Here is a 17,735-nt window from a genome sequence, read left to right as displayed (position 1 = left end):
ACAGAGGGACTGGTTTTCACAGACATCCAAATACTTGATTCATATATAAGATTAATTAAACCTGATCGAAGCAGGTGTTGAAGACTCTTGCAAACCAAGCCCTGCAACACTTCATGGTTTTGTTCTATAGGAAGAACAGACATTGCCTACTGGATTATCAAACTACCAACTTCAAAAAGCTTTATGTATTTCATTCATTAACTCAATAGAATATGCCCAGCACACTAAACTTTCAATCTAAATAGCCTAAAATAGGATTAGAGAAACACCTAGTTTGATAGTTAGTTATCCAGACAAGGATAATTACAGTCTCCAAGGTCAATCTTATTGAACATACATGAAATCTTGACTCAGTAGTGGTTTTAGATTGGAAGGGGGGTACAAACACGAGACACAAGAGCACGTAGATTTCAGCGTACCTGACTACTGTATCTCAGCACTGATGAAAATCATGAAACAAATTCATATGCAACATTTCCATACATGCAAAGATACAAACTGAAAACTGTCAGCTGCAATTCTACTAGGTGTGCTAGGGCAGTCCAGCAATTAAGTGGAGTCCATGGTGGTGGTTAGACTTTTCCAGCATCACAATCCCAGCATAAAATCAATCTCACATTTGGGCAACTTCATATTTACATAAACTAAAACTTTGAATTTATAAAGCAAGCCAGATGAGATGTCAATGTCTGCCTCTCCTTCACAAATACATAATGGTTACAGTGGCCAAGAACACCAATCAACTCTTCAAAATTACCTATCACTGAAATGTAAAAATCTTTGTAATTCCTTAGTTTAACTTACACTATAGGATTGCCATGAAATCCCTCTGAAGTTAAGTGATTTTATGGCAAGTTAACCAATAATTGAAGTACAGTTGATATATGACGCTATTTAGTTCAGGAGGACTGATGCCCTAAGATGCAAGTATGTTAAATTTAACTGCAGCAATTTATCAGCTGCATATACAATTACAACTGTTAATCAATCTCCATTTATTTAACTCATAACCTCAATTCACTTGAGTTAATAGGGCCACTCCTTAACTACTTCAGTAATTCCTTCTCTGAATCCACCCTTCTTTCTTTTGTCCAGAACTAAGCTCTTACTAAATCCTCCCACATGCTCCACTCACTGGTGTGAAGTTTTCACCAACTCCAATATGTCTATGGCATTTCAATATATTACATCAGCATTCTTGGTTCAAAAGCTTTCTTGACAGTTCTTAGAATATGTAACTATATTTGTAAGAGTGATAAGTTCTTATTCTACCAAACTAAACATTAAATTAAGAACTAATTACTATCTTGAGATCTTATGTGAACAAATCATACTTCCAAGGCTCCTCCTCAAAAAGGAGGAGCATCATTGCCAGTCTTGAAAATAGTGTACCATTATAGTACAAAATAATGTACCAGTGTACCATACACCAATTGCCAGTCTTGAAAATAGTCTCTCTATCAAACTCACATTCTAATGGTGTTCAAAGAACAAAATATTATGTACTTACACTACAAAGATAAAACATGTATCCTTGCATCAGAGGAGAGAGTAGTAAGGCTATTCAGACTCTCCATAATATTCATGCCTTCACTCCTCAGTCTCTCATTCCTCACTCTTCCACATTTGAGTCCTCTTCCTCCCTGCTAATGAAAACCAGCTCTGAACCCTTCCACAGCTCTATTCCTCCTAACATTTTTAAGGTGACATTTTTAACCGAACCATTGTAATGTCATGATCTATTTCTGAATGTACAGATAATTCAATCTTATAGATGAAAAAGCAGAATTCCAATGCAATTGGAGGAGCTGTAAAGCCACAGCTATAGAAACAAGAATGATCCAAATTAACCTGTGAGCACCTTGTTTCCCAATGTGATGACACAAAGTATCAAATACCATTCACCCGAAGGATTCAGACACTGTGCTCTACAACATCCAAGTTGCTCCAAGTTAGCAACTTCTGCAGAAAGAAGAATCTTCCTCCCTGCAAAGCACTTTTCTCCTCCTTGTCCATCATGCCACAAGCAGACTAACCCCAAAACAGAAGTAGTAGTATTTCCAAAATCTGTCTTGCAAAGGTGCGTTCAATAAAAGGATAACCTAATGCTTTCCATTAGACTTTTTTTCTTCCTAAAACAAATACATTAGCTGGATCATGTACTACTACCAGAGTGAGAAACAGTATTAGAAGCACTGCTATCAGAAATGAGCCTTTAGCCCAGCCTTTTTCTACATGACCTCAAAAACAAGTTTTCAGTAATTTTACAACCCAAGTATTTTCAATGTCAGCCAACAAATCTGTAACTTGTTCTAAGTCTAGAAGGAAGGACTGACTCCACCCAGTGACATACTGGGTACGTGTCAAGAATAATTCTAAAACATTGTCTCTCAGAGCTCCTAAACCTTAAAATGCCAGAATAACACCAAACAAACAAGTTACTGCAGGAAATGTTATTCCAAGAGCTCCATATTTATAATTTCTTAAATAAAATAATCCTGCCTTTATTTTCCTTTCTTCAATTACTCAATGCTCAAAGCAGACAAGCAGTTTTGCATGACCTTCCATCTCCATATTGCTCTAATTCAGGTAGAAACCACTTCAAACCAGTGGGCTAAATCTCTCTGCTTTGATATTAAGACACCAAATCATACAGAAATTCTTTCACTACAGATCATTTTAGTGTGCTTTGGAAAAGGTTAATGCATTTCTAAATGAGTATCCCATTATAGTTTGAATAGCTCTTGGCCCTGTCAATTTTGGAGAGCAGCATAATATGCCACAAGATTAGTGAACTCTACAAACGGCAGAACCCTTCCTTAACATCTGGTCACTTTTCCAACTGGCTCAGTTCAAAGTGCTTTTATTGATAATTTTTCCCCAACATAATTTAAATTCATTCTGTTTCTGAATAAATGACATAAAGATTGATGACATAACCAACAATTTCATGTTGTTCACTTTTGACAAAACCCTCCTCCAAAAGAATTAAAACAATTGTATTTGTGATACACATTTCAGACACACTTTCTACCAGCCCCGAAAATAAGAGTCTTCGTTATTTTAGGTAAAAGGGTATGACATATGAGAATTTCTCTTTGTTTAGCTGTATCACCCTTTCTAGAAAGGTTCAAATCTACTCCTGCCTATTTAAATACTGGTTAGAATAGACCTGAATGCTTAAAGACGTTCCTGCAAGTCATGCCAATTTCATCCATATTTAAGAAGAGACACAAGTGTTTTGGGAAAGCTTCTCACTAAAGTATTCAGTTTCACTAGAAAAATAATATTACTTTCATTCTAGTACTGGTATTAGTGATCAAAAACCTAGAAATTATAAAACCTGTCAATTCTTAAGAATATTTAAGGAAACATTTTATAGTAACAGAATTTGCACACATGCTCTTTTGCATTTTATTACAAAACACAGAAGAAACAGCTGTCTCTGTTCTATTAGGGAAAATGGCTCAAAAGTGCACTTGCTGTGCATTGTAAAAATTAGATAAATTACATTCCTTGCACACACATACACACGGTATCCATTACAGGCTAGTGTGTATACACAGGAAATAAAAAAACCCACCACACTAAGACTGCTCTTACTTGTAGTTGCAAAACATTACCAGGAGAAACATTAGACTTCAGACACATAGCAGCATTTTACAATGGGTAGAGAAGACCTTCACTTGTAAGAGAATTCCAAATAGGCTTCTGAAATAGCTCTTCTCCCCTCTTCTGCACCCCTCCCAAATATTTTAGCTGCTGACATTTTGTAAGGTCAAAAAACACCCACCACTTCAATAAATGAACTCAAATTTTAAAAAAGGGGAAACTCCACCTTGAAAGCATGGCAACACAAGCACTTTTATGTTAAACTAGGAAGTGTTCTGCTTTCCTCAAACTCCGAAGTTCAAGATGGAAAGCAAACTAATAAAGCAAGTGTTATTGAAACACAGAAGGTTTAAGAATCAATGGGAAGCTGCAATTAAATATTGAATCTACTGTCACTCTGCCAAGGGGCCCAGTCTTGATAAAAATATCCTGTGATCTTGTACAAGCAGTAAGGATTTCCGTCTTGAAGAGTTTCCAACACAAAAACACCCAGTTATAACCTCTTTTTCCAGATAGACTTCAGTTACAAAGTATTAGTAATAGCCTTAACAATTTACAGCATCCAAAGGTAACATTCGAAGGGAGAACATTAACAGCAGAACTCTTAAAGGGCCAGGAATCATGAGCACAAAGTCAAGACAGAGATCACATAGGAATTTTTATTTTTAAAACTGGGGTCCTGCTGTCCCGCTGTCCTTTTAACCATTCAGCACACATTGGTCTATCAGTGCTTGCTGCACTAAGAGCAGCAGAAATGCTGAACAATATGATATTTACAAAGCCTGAACACAGCAGTAGAGCCCTGAAAACAGCTGCTCTATGCAGGACATACAGAGGTAGCTGCTAGCAGGTCTCTTGGCATGACAAAGATGAGTTTTTACTGAGGAAGCAGCAGTCAGTTTACCAGAACTATCCATATTAGCTAAAGAGAAGAAGGAAAACTGCTCACCACATACTGCAGAAGTTTGCAGAGCTCAAAATCAGGATGAGCTCAGCAGTAATACACAACATAACACCACCTGACTGGAAATGCATAACAGCAGGCAATATTGAGTTACTTGCATTTTTACTCCACTGGACTAGGACTCTGAAGAGTTGGCTAACCTTCCAGGCTGTCTACCATAGCAACTGCATTTGTTTGATGATTTGTTTGATTAATCTACCTGGTTCAAATAAAAATTATCCGAAGGGAACAACTGGACTAATACACCATTATCCTTTACTCAGCTGAAGAGTCTACTTGAACTAAGACTGAATTTGAACTAATGTCATCATAATTGTTTATTACTTAAATAGGTTACACCTATTAGTTAAAAGATTACATCATAAGCTTGTGAATTAAGGTGATGAATCTTCTAGCAGTACTGTATGCACTTCTGAGCCTGGTGGATCTAGAGAGGAGAAAAAAACCACAAAACCCAAAACCTTTCCTGGCAAGAAGCTCACCTGCCATGCAGAAACAGCAAAAATAAAGAAGACAAAAAGGAAGTACAAGTGACTCTTCCCAAGATCTCAAACTCTAGGGAGAATAAAACCATACCACACCTTTGGCACATAAGAATTCTGTATTATGTAGGTCACTGTATGGTAGCACAAAGCTCAGTGCTTGAACTATGAAAAAAAAGTTTACATAACAAGATCCTAACTCTCTTTCCTCGAATCATGTATTTTGTGCTTAAGGGAGCTGGCCATATAGCCTGATACCAAGGCTTGTGTGAGCAGCTCAGTACATTCCCATCTTCTGAATGGCAAAGGATATCACATGCTAACTCATTCCCTTACAGAAGTGATAGGCAGACCCTACTTGGCCTTTGGTCCTCAATCACCAGGACAGCTCCTTCCCAGGGCTGCTACTTTCATGTCATCTCCCTTCAGTTTGCTGCCACTCCAAAGGAATGACTTTAATACCATGCATCCTATACAGGAGAATAAAACAAGTCTGGATTTAACATCTCATGGTTCTCCTCCCCCCTCTACTTCATGTGCATTTGTACTCAATCTGCATATTTTTGTTGTTAGTTCAATAAGCAGCACTTTTAGCTGAAGGTCAAGAGAAAAACATATTTAAAGTTGTGAACAAAAAAATACACTAGCCACTGCATTGTACAATTCCAAAGTATGCTGACATCTGTGCTCAATGTAAACAACTTAAATAACATGGTCTACAGCATTTCTGCAGGGAGTACCACCTCTGATGGAAGTCAAGCTCAAGAGGAATTGACCATAACACACCTAGGTTCATCAAGTAGAACTGTGCATATATACCTGCCTATTCTGAATGAATGAGGTCTCAGGAGTACTCAAAAAATGGGTGTTTCTACTCCTAGTTAAAAGGACACTGTACAGACACTACAGCAGCATGGCTCTCTTAGATGTTCTCAATGCTCCCTTTTTATTTTTTTCTGAGTTTATACTAAAATGAATATGCATTTATTATTATATGCAAAACACGAAGTACCCAAACATGAACGCATCCTTTAAACACAGCTCAGATTCCCTATTTCTCATAGTGACTCACAAACACTTTTATCCACACCTGCTTTTACCTAAGCAGATGTAAAAGTGTAAGTACTTCTCATGCTTACAGATAAGAGAAACAAAACCCAAAAATAAGTAATGAGACTAGTTCTTTCTCTAAAAGGCAAAGTCTCCCTAGAACAGCAGAAAATTCCTTTGACACACACCCCCCCAAAAAAAAACCAAACAAATAAAAAACACCTTTTCAGCTTTTTGTTGGAAATACACTATGCTTCTCGCCTCCCCCAGCTTTCTTGGGTCATACATCAGCTGCATACCAATACAGAAACAGACTAGGATGAACCTGATACGATACTCTCCTTTTCAAAATACCACCACGGAATTTCATAAATCATTTCATCTTATTTACAAAGTAACAGCAAACTATTTCCAAGGAATTTGCAAGAAGAAACAGTACAAGCAAGACTGTCAGACCGGTCTTTCCCCATAATTAGGTTTGAACTGCGGATTTCCACAGCCTGTGAAAACACCTCTCAGGCAGTTTGTCACACATGCACCACCCAGTCTGTCACTCAACAAAATCCTCTTTGGCTGTCTAATGCATGACACCTGAAAAAAAACAAGTAACACTCTAAACTTTAGAAATAGCCAGAGATGAAGAGAAATTCTTTAACAGATAATGTTATATCACTTCCCAGAAAATATCCTGGGAATTATAAAAACAACAAGCACCAACCTGCCTCACACCAAACCCAAGAATTATTTCAGGCAATAGTAACAAGACAAACGAAACAAAAAAACCAAACCAAAACACAAAACAATCACACATCTACCTTCTGAGATATGAAACCCATCATTCACAGTAAATGTTCCATTGCTCACTATCTATTGACAGGTTTCAGGTTAGTTCTATAGCTAGACTTCTGATCTCCAGGACCAAAACCATCTACATATTGAGATAAAAAAGTATTTGATGAAGTTGTGAGATATGGGGATACTTTGAGGGGCTTTTGCTGTGCAGGCTGATGATGCTGAACAGACACTGGGCTAAGTACTACTGAATGAAGTGTTGTGGAATGTTTTATTGTACAGCTGCATAGTGAGATGGTGAGTATTGAGGGAGCAGATGGTTAAGGTAAGTGGCTTTGATATGCAGCCTATTGAAAATATCCTGACGTTAACAAAAATAGTTATGAAATAAAAGAACGGTCTGAGGTTTCTCCAATTCAGAGATTTAACTGACCATCAAATAAACACTTTTCTGTGGACAAAAGTAAAATTAAGATCTAGATGTGGCCTTAAAATCTAGTATTAGGAGGAAAAACTACATTTATCCACCTAATGCCCATCAGTCCTCTTCTGATAAAGTTTTGTTCAGTCGATGCCCAGAAAGGGCAGGCTGATGCTGCACTTACCCCAAGACATGGTGAGTCCAAATATAAAAGAGTCTTGTACCTTTTCAGAAAATAGAAGGTTAAGGGGATGTGACCATATATTAAGACTTCAGTGAATAAAGGCAGTATGAAGGAAGCCTTAGTATATATATAAAACAATTGTTTCTTAACAAGCCATCTTTACATTTTTATTTAAGTAAATGGCCTTCTCTGAGACAAAAGCCAGTTGAGGAGTTATTCTACAATCCCTCATTTATGAACACCCCCATTTTTTACTTATCTAGCAGAGCACCACTAGAGTTCAATGGAACTTAGAGACTACTTAGTAAGTAATGCCTCTTAATTCATTGTCAGACCTCACCTTTTAAGCCTCCACTCTTCTCCCCACATTAAACAGCCTTTTGTATCAATTCAGTCAGTCACTCAGAGTTCATTAAAAATCTTTTTAATATACCTTGATTTCACAGTCCATTAACCAGTAAACCTATTCTCCTCACCCTAACACAAATCACAACAGACAACTAATTTTAGCAGAGAATACAAATACTCACAAGAACTATAAAGGCGAAAGGAGCATATGTCTCATGATTAAAGCACACTCCATGATTCTCTACAGAACTGGAACAGCACTTTCATCAACAAAATTATGTACTTGCTTAACTTACTTGCCTAGGCTTTTTGCTGAAGTGACCAAACAGCTTTCTCAAACAGCAGCTCTGGCCTGTTCACATATTCATACTATTTCTGAAGCACAAGTCTAGAAGCATGACAGAGATCAGTTTGGTACAACTCTACAACTCCTGCCAGCTTAGCTGGGTAAGCAATCCAGCTAAAGTTTGCAACCTACTACTCTCAGATGAAACACAGACGTCAAAAGAATTTAAATGTACATGATTTTTAGAAACACAATTTTTTCCCAGAAATAGAAGTACTGCAGGCCTAATTCTCCTCTTGTAATGGGATAATTATGGATCATGAAACGGTGCAAAGTTGGGCTCCTGCAATGCAAAATTTAAGTGTTTGTGCAGCATGGGCTCTTCTTTAAAATACTTCCACTGCATCCTTTATCACTCTATCCATCTGTCCTAAGCAGAAAGATCTGCATTACACTTGAATAGTATTAGAGTTGACAGAGATTCTTAAAAAATAAAACAAGTTTGCTTTTTGCTTTTCCACACCTTTCTAATCTCTAATGCTTTTTAAAATGCAAAAGTTGAAAGCAGATATGCTTTCAGATTCTAGATCACCTTTAATTTTCTCCCATCAGAAACCAAATTTGCTTTTGAGGAAACTAGGCACTATGGAATGCAGTGCAAACTTCAGATTACTTTTTGATATCTAATGAAAACAGACTGACTCCTGTCAGAGCTCTTCTGCATCCCTGCTCCCCAGGCAAGTGATTCTAGTTCAGATTTTCCATTATTTATTTCAAAAAAAAACATAGCCTCCAACAGTAACTTTGAAAAAATATCATAGTAAGAATCTACAGTAATGGCATAAGGAATAATTTGTGCACATCTGCAAATAGCAACACATTTAAGGTATGAATGCAAAGTAGTTAAAAATATTCTGAACAAACTATCAACTACCATTATCTCCCTAAAACATGAATTCTGAATTTCCATCATTTTTGTTTCAAACACTGATGAGCAATTTTCATATTTATTTTTTACATTCCAGATATATTACAAAGGTAAATAAACTGTTTATTATCCTTTAAGAAGGACTTGAAGCTGTCAGCTAAGATTGTTTTGTACTATGTAACAATTACTTATGACTTTCCAAGATGAAAGTCACTATATAATAATTATTCAGACTTTCCTAGATAACAGGCCAAATTTATTCCTCATTTTAAAGAATAATTTCTGAGATACCATAAGGAAAAATAGAGTTTAAAACTGTGAAGAATCCTACGGAAATTTAACTATTCTACCTGGCTTTACCTCATGAAGGCAGCCTAGGGTTTCGGGTTTTTTTGGATCTATTGATCTTGATCCAAAACTCACCAAACCACAGAACTGAGATAGTTACAATGGAGATTAGTCTTTCAGAAAAACACTAGGATTTTCTTTACTATCACCTAGTTGAGAAATACTTGCTAATTAGGATTTAAAGCAATATACAGAGGGTGAAACAGTTACATGCTAATACTTCAACATAAGTTGTTACATGGTCAAATACAAGTCAGGGTATCCCTAGCAAAGCACAAGCAATATTAATAGGCACACAAAACAGGAACTCTCCAAATCTCTTGATTTTTCTCCCTCCCTTTATTATCTCCTCTTCTTTAAATAGTTCTTATCCACAACTAATTTTCTTCCATTAAGGCCAACACTGTCAAGAATATAGACTCTTCTGAGAGGGTGATCTTAGAAGGCAAGTGAATTTTTAGCAGTTATCTGTGAAATACCTCAGCACTTCAACAGTAATTTGCAGGCCTGTGAGCCTGCAACAGTCATCAACTTGTCTTTTATACAGCAAGACTAACTTCTTAGCAATTAAATACCCTGCATAAAATTCCATAGAAATTTTGACACCTGAGAGATTTAGAAGTCAAGAACAAAGGAACATCAGTGTAATGGAATGAAACTCTTAGAATTGTGATTTGCATAAGCTTACACTTGCAATATATACAACTGCTAAGTCTCCCTAAATTAACATTTCAAAAACACAAAGATGTAGCAAATATAGAAAGGATTATCCTCCTAGCAATTGTTTTGTAACAAGTATCACAGAAAGACTAAAATTACTAGTAACAGATGTCACTTTAAAAAGCCTCTCCTAATATGAAAATAAGATTTTAAACAAGACCTACCTGAAAGTTTCAAGATTAGTTTTTTGTTGTGGTGGTTTTGTTCTGTTTTGTTTTTTATTTTTGTCACATCAAGACAAAGTATGGGAGCAGAAACAGTAAAAGTAACTTACACACAATCTATTTCAGATTAGACTTCAACAGTATCTGTACTAGTGCCCAAATCTTTCAGAAAAAAAAGTGAACCAGATCTGAAAGCAACATCGACTGATCTGATACAGTTATAAACCTTTCATGAAAAATAATTGTAGAATTAACTTCCAGGAGCAGCCACTTGGGATGTTTAGAGTAACATCACAAAACCACAGAAGTTGGAAGAGATACCTAACTCTTCAGGGTTTGAAAAACCTTAGGAAGTAGACTAAAATTTACCATTTTCCTAACAAAGTACTATGCAGGTTTGGCAAGAAGTTGATACAATTCCATGGTATTCTGAAGGCAGGTGCAAAGAAAAACATGCTTTACAGCCAGAGCAAAATGAATGAGGTTACCAGCATCAAGCCCAAACTGATCTTTTGCATATACAGCACTGCCAGAGATAGGAAGCACAACATGCACTTATGCATTAGCTGGTCTTTTATGTGAGCTTGAAGTGCAGTTTATTTCAGTGGGTTTAAGAAAAACCCCACAGACATTTACCTATATTTTAGACAGTAAAATGCATAAAAACCTTACTTCAAGTGACCTGTATAGCTTACATAAAGAAGAATTAGCCTAGTTCTAATTTGTCTTTGAACATTTTATGCTACATGTGGAAAAACTAAAGCACTTCATAGCTATTTCAGAGCTCTGAAAAAGAAATCATTTGAACATTATGCATGGTGTAAGTGACAAGTCTGTTCTGAAATTTTCTGCTCACCCCTTCTCATTTATATTACTACACCTGGCCTAAATTCAACTCCAGCACCTGGTTTTAAGCCTCCCTCTCATTACACACACCTCCTCTGTTCATAGATTACAGCCTGACAAATATTTAAGGGTTGATACCGAGTGTACTTCGTGATAAATATTTTTCAATGTCACAAACATACTATCATCTTATTTTGATTGCATTTAATTTTAGGCAATTTACTATTAAGAAAACCAATATTAAGTTCACTGTGCATCGTTCCCTGCAAATTTAAAATAAGATGCCACCCAAATATACCATTAACTGCCTTTATTGCTTTATCCCAGTAAGCATGATAATTGGAGACATGCATATATGGCAACTCTGCTGAACCCTAAAACTTTTTATGACATGGAGTTGAAAATAACTGATTTTTTTCCACCATCAAATCACTCTCACCCAACATAATCTTATGTACAACCATCTAAAAGACAGAAAAATCTCAATATCCAACCACCTAAATGAAAAGGTTGATTTTGAGATACACTATTATTTTTAATTTAAAAGTATGAATCCATTTTGCTTCTATAAAGAAAACAGACAATACACCCATACAAAGCATAAGAATCAAAGGACACACTCGGATGATGTTTAAACTTAGGAAGAATATAATAGAAGACAGGGCTCTCTCCCTTTTCAGTAAAAATCAGTCTTTATTAGCCTGTCTTGTCTGTTCTACAGACCTACCATATTTTTGTTCCATATGCTGATTTGAGAAGAACTTAGTAAGCACATGCTAAACATATGGGCAAGGTAATTCCCTGCTCATTCCCACATTACTTAAAAGAAGTGGCCTGCTCCTCTTCCTGTCAAAGAAACTAGCCACAAAACCTGCTGTTTGCTTCTTCCAAAGGATGCTATTTCCCCTGTTCCCACTCGTTACGTTGCAGCAAGGCCTGGGGCTGTGAAGAAGTAGGACAGATGAAATACCAGTGCCATTGCCAGAACAATTCTTCAGGAAATCCACTTTCAAGAGTTCAACTGAAAAGACAGCAAATAAGAACAGGCTAAGAACTGGCTTACTTGAACTATCAAGCAACACTGGGCTACCAGACCACTGACTGGGCAGCCTAGCCTAAGCAAGGTCCACTAAGAGGACAATTTTTCCTGTCTAACAGTTCCAGCTGGGTGAATTTGTAAGAGCAATATACTCAACACAGTCATCCCACACGCTCTATAGGAAAGTTCACACATCCAAAAATAAATTTTCTTTCAATATGAAAAAATCCACTCTGAACTTTAAGAACTATTACTATCTGCATTGCTGAAACATTCAGCTTTTATCAAACAGGATGGTAAGCCAGTTTTAACTCAACCACTGAATTTGGCAGTCAGAAGGTTTACCCTAGTAGGCTGACACATCTCCTCCAGTTAAAGTCATCATATTTCAAGACTAAAAGAAGTATATAATACATGTTAGTACAATAATACAGCTTATCTGTACACAAGAAAATGTAGGCATGTCTCCAGCCTTTATGGCCAGAAGCTAACCAGAGTACGAGCAGTCCCAACAGTCACACTAGACCGTATCTAATTATAGCCCACCTGCACATGTTCACAGTCTGCCCAAAAAACAAGACTGAACAGTACTTAAGAGCCACGTGGACCATTGCAACGAAACCATTGCAAATCCCTAAGTCCTTGCTGCTACTGTTCTTCCTAAACACCAAATCTTTTACTTACCCCTCAGCAAAGCATGCAACACAGAATCAAGAAGTATTCTGCTACCCTAATGTAATGAACCACGTTCAAAAGGAAATAGAAAAAAAACCCAGCCCAAAGTGCTACTTGTGCCCTGTGACATCTAGCAGATGCCAAGATAACAGCCGGATCACTCCTTACAAGGCACTGTATACATGCCCACCAATGCGTACATAAGTCCTCTACTCTCTATACAAGAAATGTACACACTTGCATACACCCCACACTCCTTACTCAATCATTTCAAGAAAAATGCAAGTTGCCAAGAGCCTTCTAAGGCTCTTATATCCCCAAACTAGATTTTTGCAAATTTTTTCAACAGAAGCAATGAAAAATTAAGACAGCAATGGCATGATTTCTCTTTCTGATGTTAGAATCTCCACTGTCCATTTCAAAACAGCCAACTGAATGAGCATGAATCACCACCCTTAGGTGGTATGTTTCCATTTTTGTATGCTTCGTGAATAGGAAATGGTAGTTTCTAAATCCATTCCAACAAGTTATTTTCACATACTAAAGAAGTTCTCAAGTAATTCAGGGTTTTAAAAAAAATTAATGCTCTGAAATTCAGACTAAAAGCACAGCAGTATTTCATTTATAAGCGTTATTCTCAACTATAGAAAACAATAAACAAGCATTTATTGCAAAAGGTCTCTCATACTGTGTAACATCATCTCAACCTAGGATCCTTTTCAAGCCTCAGCACACATGAATGAAAACAATCTACTTTATTACCAAACAACTACAGTCAAATCTTAGCCCTGCAGGAATCCCAGGTATCTAAATGTGCATGCTTACTCCTGTGATACTAGCATAAAGCCTTACCTCATCAATTCTCTACCAACCATACTCCTGCTATATTGAACAAAACCCACACAACTGTTTTGGGACGAAAACTTGCTAGAAAACAAGGTATCAACAGATTACAGCACGGAATGCTGGGATTTAAGTTCATCTTTAAATGTCTTGCAATCTTACTATACCAGCTTGCAAAGCACGTATATAAGGAAAGATGATTTCTCTGTGCACCATCCTCTGAAGAGAGATTATACTAAGGTGGAACCCAGAACTGCTCAGTAAGGGATGTCTGGGAATGCAAAGGCACATTAACAGTTGTTACACCCAGTTGCAGAAACTGCTCTTACCCTTCACCTAATACTTACTGTTGGCTCCCACATCCTCAGCTACTCCAGAACCTCTCATTCTCAGGTATGTGAATCCCAGTATCAGAAAGAACAAGCATGCAGCAGTTAAGAGGAACATGGACAGGTAATGTGCACTGAAGCCTCCAGTGGTGGATACCTCCTCTCTTTTGAACTGTTGGAGAAGCTCCTCCTCGGGCTCAGAGAGATTCTTCTTGTAGGTGTTTTTCAGGTAGGTATGATTTGAACCCGTATGATTGGAGTGGTTGAGTCTGAGGGAGGAGTTGGTTCCATCCGGGGGAAGGCTATTAGTAGATGAATAGATCCTGGATTCAACATTATAGCTACCAGGAGCACCGCTGAGAACATGATTATTGGTCGCTTTCCTAATGGTGCCTGGAGGGTCAGTGATTTTACCGCTGTCCACGTCCGTGAGCGGTGGTGGCAGCAATACTGATGGGGATTTCTTAGCTAGGCCAATGCGGTATCTGGGGCTCGGAGAACTAGAGTCCAGATTTTCACATCCTCCTCCTCTTCCCCCCACCACCACCACCGCCGCCGCCGCCGCCTCCTCCTCCTCCTCCTCCTCCTGATTTCTGCCCCTGTCTAGACTGCCGGCAGCAGCCGCCCCCGCCGCCCTGTCATTCGTTACGAGCACACCAGCACCGCAGCCTCCGCCAGCCCTTTCTTGGCCCGTCTCCATCACGCCAGCGCCGGCTGCAGCGCATTTGCTTGTTATGAATGGAGCAGGCGACTTGCTGAGGCTCCGTCTGGGCCGGCGAACTGCAGACTCCTCCTTCGGTCCTTGCTGTTTGGCCCTCGCCCCCGCCGCCTCCTCCTCCTCCGAGTCCGAGTACTTGTCCCTGCTGCCCCCGTAGGAGAGGAGCCGGTTCCCGTTCACGGTCCGGTTCTTCCACCGCTGCCGCTCGCTCTCCTTCTCCTCCTCTTCGTCGTCCTCCTCCTTGCCGTCCCCGAGCTCCCTCACACCCTGAGTAGCCGCGGGTCTCCTGGCCGCCGCCCCCCACCAGGCGCTGGGCTTCCGCCGGGCCGCCTCCTCCGGGGGGGAGCTGCTGTTCACGCCGCAGGCGCCGTGGGGGGCGGCGGGCCTGAGGCCGCGGAAGAGGGGCGCAGCGCGCTCCCGCCTGCCGCCGGCCTGGCTCCGGGGGCTGCTCTCCACGTCCGACTCGTCCGAGCTGAAGCCCAGCAGCACTTTGCCACCCCCGGCGGGGGGTGCGGCGCGGCCCCGGCCGCCTCCGGCGGCAGCCCCGGAGAGGAAGGGGTGCTCGGCGCCGGCCAGCCGCGCTCCCGGAGCCGCCCGCCCGGGGCCGCCGCCTCCGCCCGGCGCCGCTCCGGCCCCCGTGTTATTGTTGTTGCTGTTCCGGGTCTTGTTGGCGCCGCCGCCGCGGGCCCCGGCCCGCTCATCCTCACGCAGCTTCTTCAGCTTCTTCAGGTAGACGGGCCGGGTGCTCTCGGTGACCGGCCCCGGAGAGAAGCCGAAGCGCCTCAGCTCCGAGAAGAGCTCCTCGTCCGTGAGCTGCGCGGCCGTCGCCATTTTCCGCTCCCCCGGCGCCGCCGCCGCGGCGCTTCCGACCCACGCGCCGCGCCGCGCTCCCCGCCGGAACTGACGCGCCGCACTCGGCTGTGGCCGAGACCCGCCCGTCACCCCGCGGCGCCGCCCGTCGGGAACGCGGCCGGGCGGGCGGGGGAGCGGGGGGATGAGCGGGGCGGGGCCGCCCGGCGCCGACGGCCCTTCGCGGCTGCCTCCGCCCGGTCACCGCTGTCGCGCGGGTCTGGCGCTGCTCCCGGCGCCCCGGCGAAAGATGCGGCCGCCGATCGCCCCGTCCGCCCCCGGGCTCGCGAAGGGGGTTCCGGGCGAGGGTTCCGCCGTGGCGGGCGGCGGCTGGGAGCAGGGAGGGTACCCCCGAACGGGAGGCCCCGGCACCTCGGGTGGCCTCTGGGAGGCGCTTTCGGCGGCGGCGGGGGAGTGGCGGGCGGGGGGCGCCGATCCCGGGGAGGCGGCGGGCAGCGGCGGCTTTCAGAGCTGGAAGGGCCGCGCTGTTTAGAATCGCGCTGGGTCAGGGACGCCTGTGAACAGGTATAAAACTGCGGCTGATGCGGAGTGTCGGTGTGCTCCGGAATGTGCTGCAGTGAGCAGTGCCAGACCGACCGCTGAACCTCCATCAACGCCATTCCCAGGTGTCAAATGTAGCCTAAAGGTGGCTGCAGAAATGGGAAGAAGCCGCGTGCACTGTTGGCGGGCCCTTCCCGAGGTGGCAGGCAGCGGCTGCCTTCCACCAGCGCGCTTGGGGGAAGCAAACCTTCCGCCGTCGGACCTCCAGCATCGGGACATCTCGGCTGTGAGGAGACATACAACGTCTCATACATATGAGGGGACAGGACGTCCTCTTCAGCTGGGCTAGGGGAGGTTTAGGTGGGACATTAGGAAGAATTTCTTCACAGAAGGGGTGATAAGACAATGTAACGGACTGCCCGTGGAGGTGGTGGAGACACCGTTCCTGGAAGTGTTTAAACGCAGTGGCACATCCAGTTGTGGTGCCATGGTCTTGTTGACGTGGTGTTTGGTCATAGGTTGGACTTGATGTTCAGAGGTCTTTTCCAACCTAATTAATTGTGTGGGATTCTGCATGTGATTAATTGTGGCATTACCTGGATATAATTTGCTTCTTTCTTTGGGAAAATATAGTTGTTCATACATATTGCAGTTGAAACTGTCAAACTGTATACAGAAACGTGTACTTGTCAACATAGTTGTGCCAATATACAGAGATGTTGTCCTGGCATTTCTTGGAGCATGAAGTGTGTGCTGACCCTTCTGGATGGGCCCTTTGACCACAGAACCTCATACAGAGGCTTCAAAATCTCCTGGCCTGCCTGTCTCTGCCTATCCACCCTGAATGACAAAGCCCTGGGCTCAGGTTCTGCATACCACATCAGAAACACAGGAGACTGAGTTCCAGTTTTGACCTAGCTCTGATTGGCCTTGCACCACCATGTACAAAAGTGGTACAGGAACAAGATCCAACTGCAGGAATGGTGTGTTCCCCCTCACTGTCTGCTGCAGTGAGCATATTGTGGATGTGCCCTGCTAATGTCAAAACTGAAGTTGCTAATTGTGTTGTTGAGGAACATTTGCAGAGCAGGAATTGAGGTAGCTGTGAAGCAGCTATGTGTGAAGATCAAGCCAAGCCTACTGGGCTAGAGGACTGGCCAAGGGTCTGTATTACTGCTGTGCTTTATGTGGCACCACTGTGCACAGCCTCTTGTTTCCCTGAGAGAGGAGCTGTTTCACATACAGCTGTATAGTGCATTGGAGGAATGCACAGAACTCCAGCTGTAAGGATGATTACCCCAACATGATCTCCATTGTGCATTAAAACAATAATGTAAATGTAGCTGCTCCGTCCTGTTTCCCATGTATACTAGCTAGCTGATACCATTAATGCTGTGAGAAATGCTTCTGACATTCCATTCCTCCTTATCAGTGAGAAACAACCCACACTTTCCACCAGTTAGTTGGTATCTATGTTTGAACATGTCCCACCACATTCAGTACCTGCCTCCAGCTGCCTGTGACACTGGCCAAGCCAACAACAGTCAGTCCCAGCCCAGGTACCCTTCTGGCAAGCACCTGCTTGGACATCTTCCTTCTATTAGCAGAAAGTATGCTGTCCTGCAAGAAAGTGAGG

General features: G+C 41.7%; 1 protein-coding gene across 2 annotated transcripts in view; it reads right to left on the bottom strand.

Moving 5' to 3' along the window:
• Positions 1 to 15,674, bottom strand: part of LEMD3 (LEM domain containing 3) — a 43,365-nt gene extending 27,691 nt beyond the window's left edge. The window contains exon 1 of one of the 2 annotated variants that reach the window (XR_014847269.1): positions 14,050 to 15,674. Coding sequence is in view for 1 of the 2 variants with exons in the window: in XM_085044383.1 (XP_084900509.1) it covers positions 14,050 to 15,580 (1,531 nt within the window). In the remaining variant the exon portion in view is untranslated. The remainder of the gene's footprint in view (positions 1 to 14,049) is intronic. The other variant, XM_085044383.1, reaches the window with a different exon arrangement.
• Positions 15,675 to 17,735: the final 2,061 nt, after the last annotated feature.

This window comes from Lichenostomus cassidix, chromosome 1Aa (assembly GCF_008360975.1).
Source record: "Lichenostomus cassidix isolate B80296 chromosome 1Aa, HeHo_3.0, whole genome shotgun sequence".
Classification (NCBI taxonomy): Eukaryota; Metazoa; Chordata; class Aves; order Passeriformes; family Meliphagidae; genus Lichenostomus; species Lichenostomus cassidix.
This window is presented reverse-complemented; position numbering and strand designations above follow the sequence as displayed.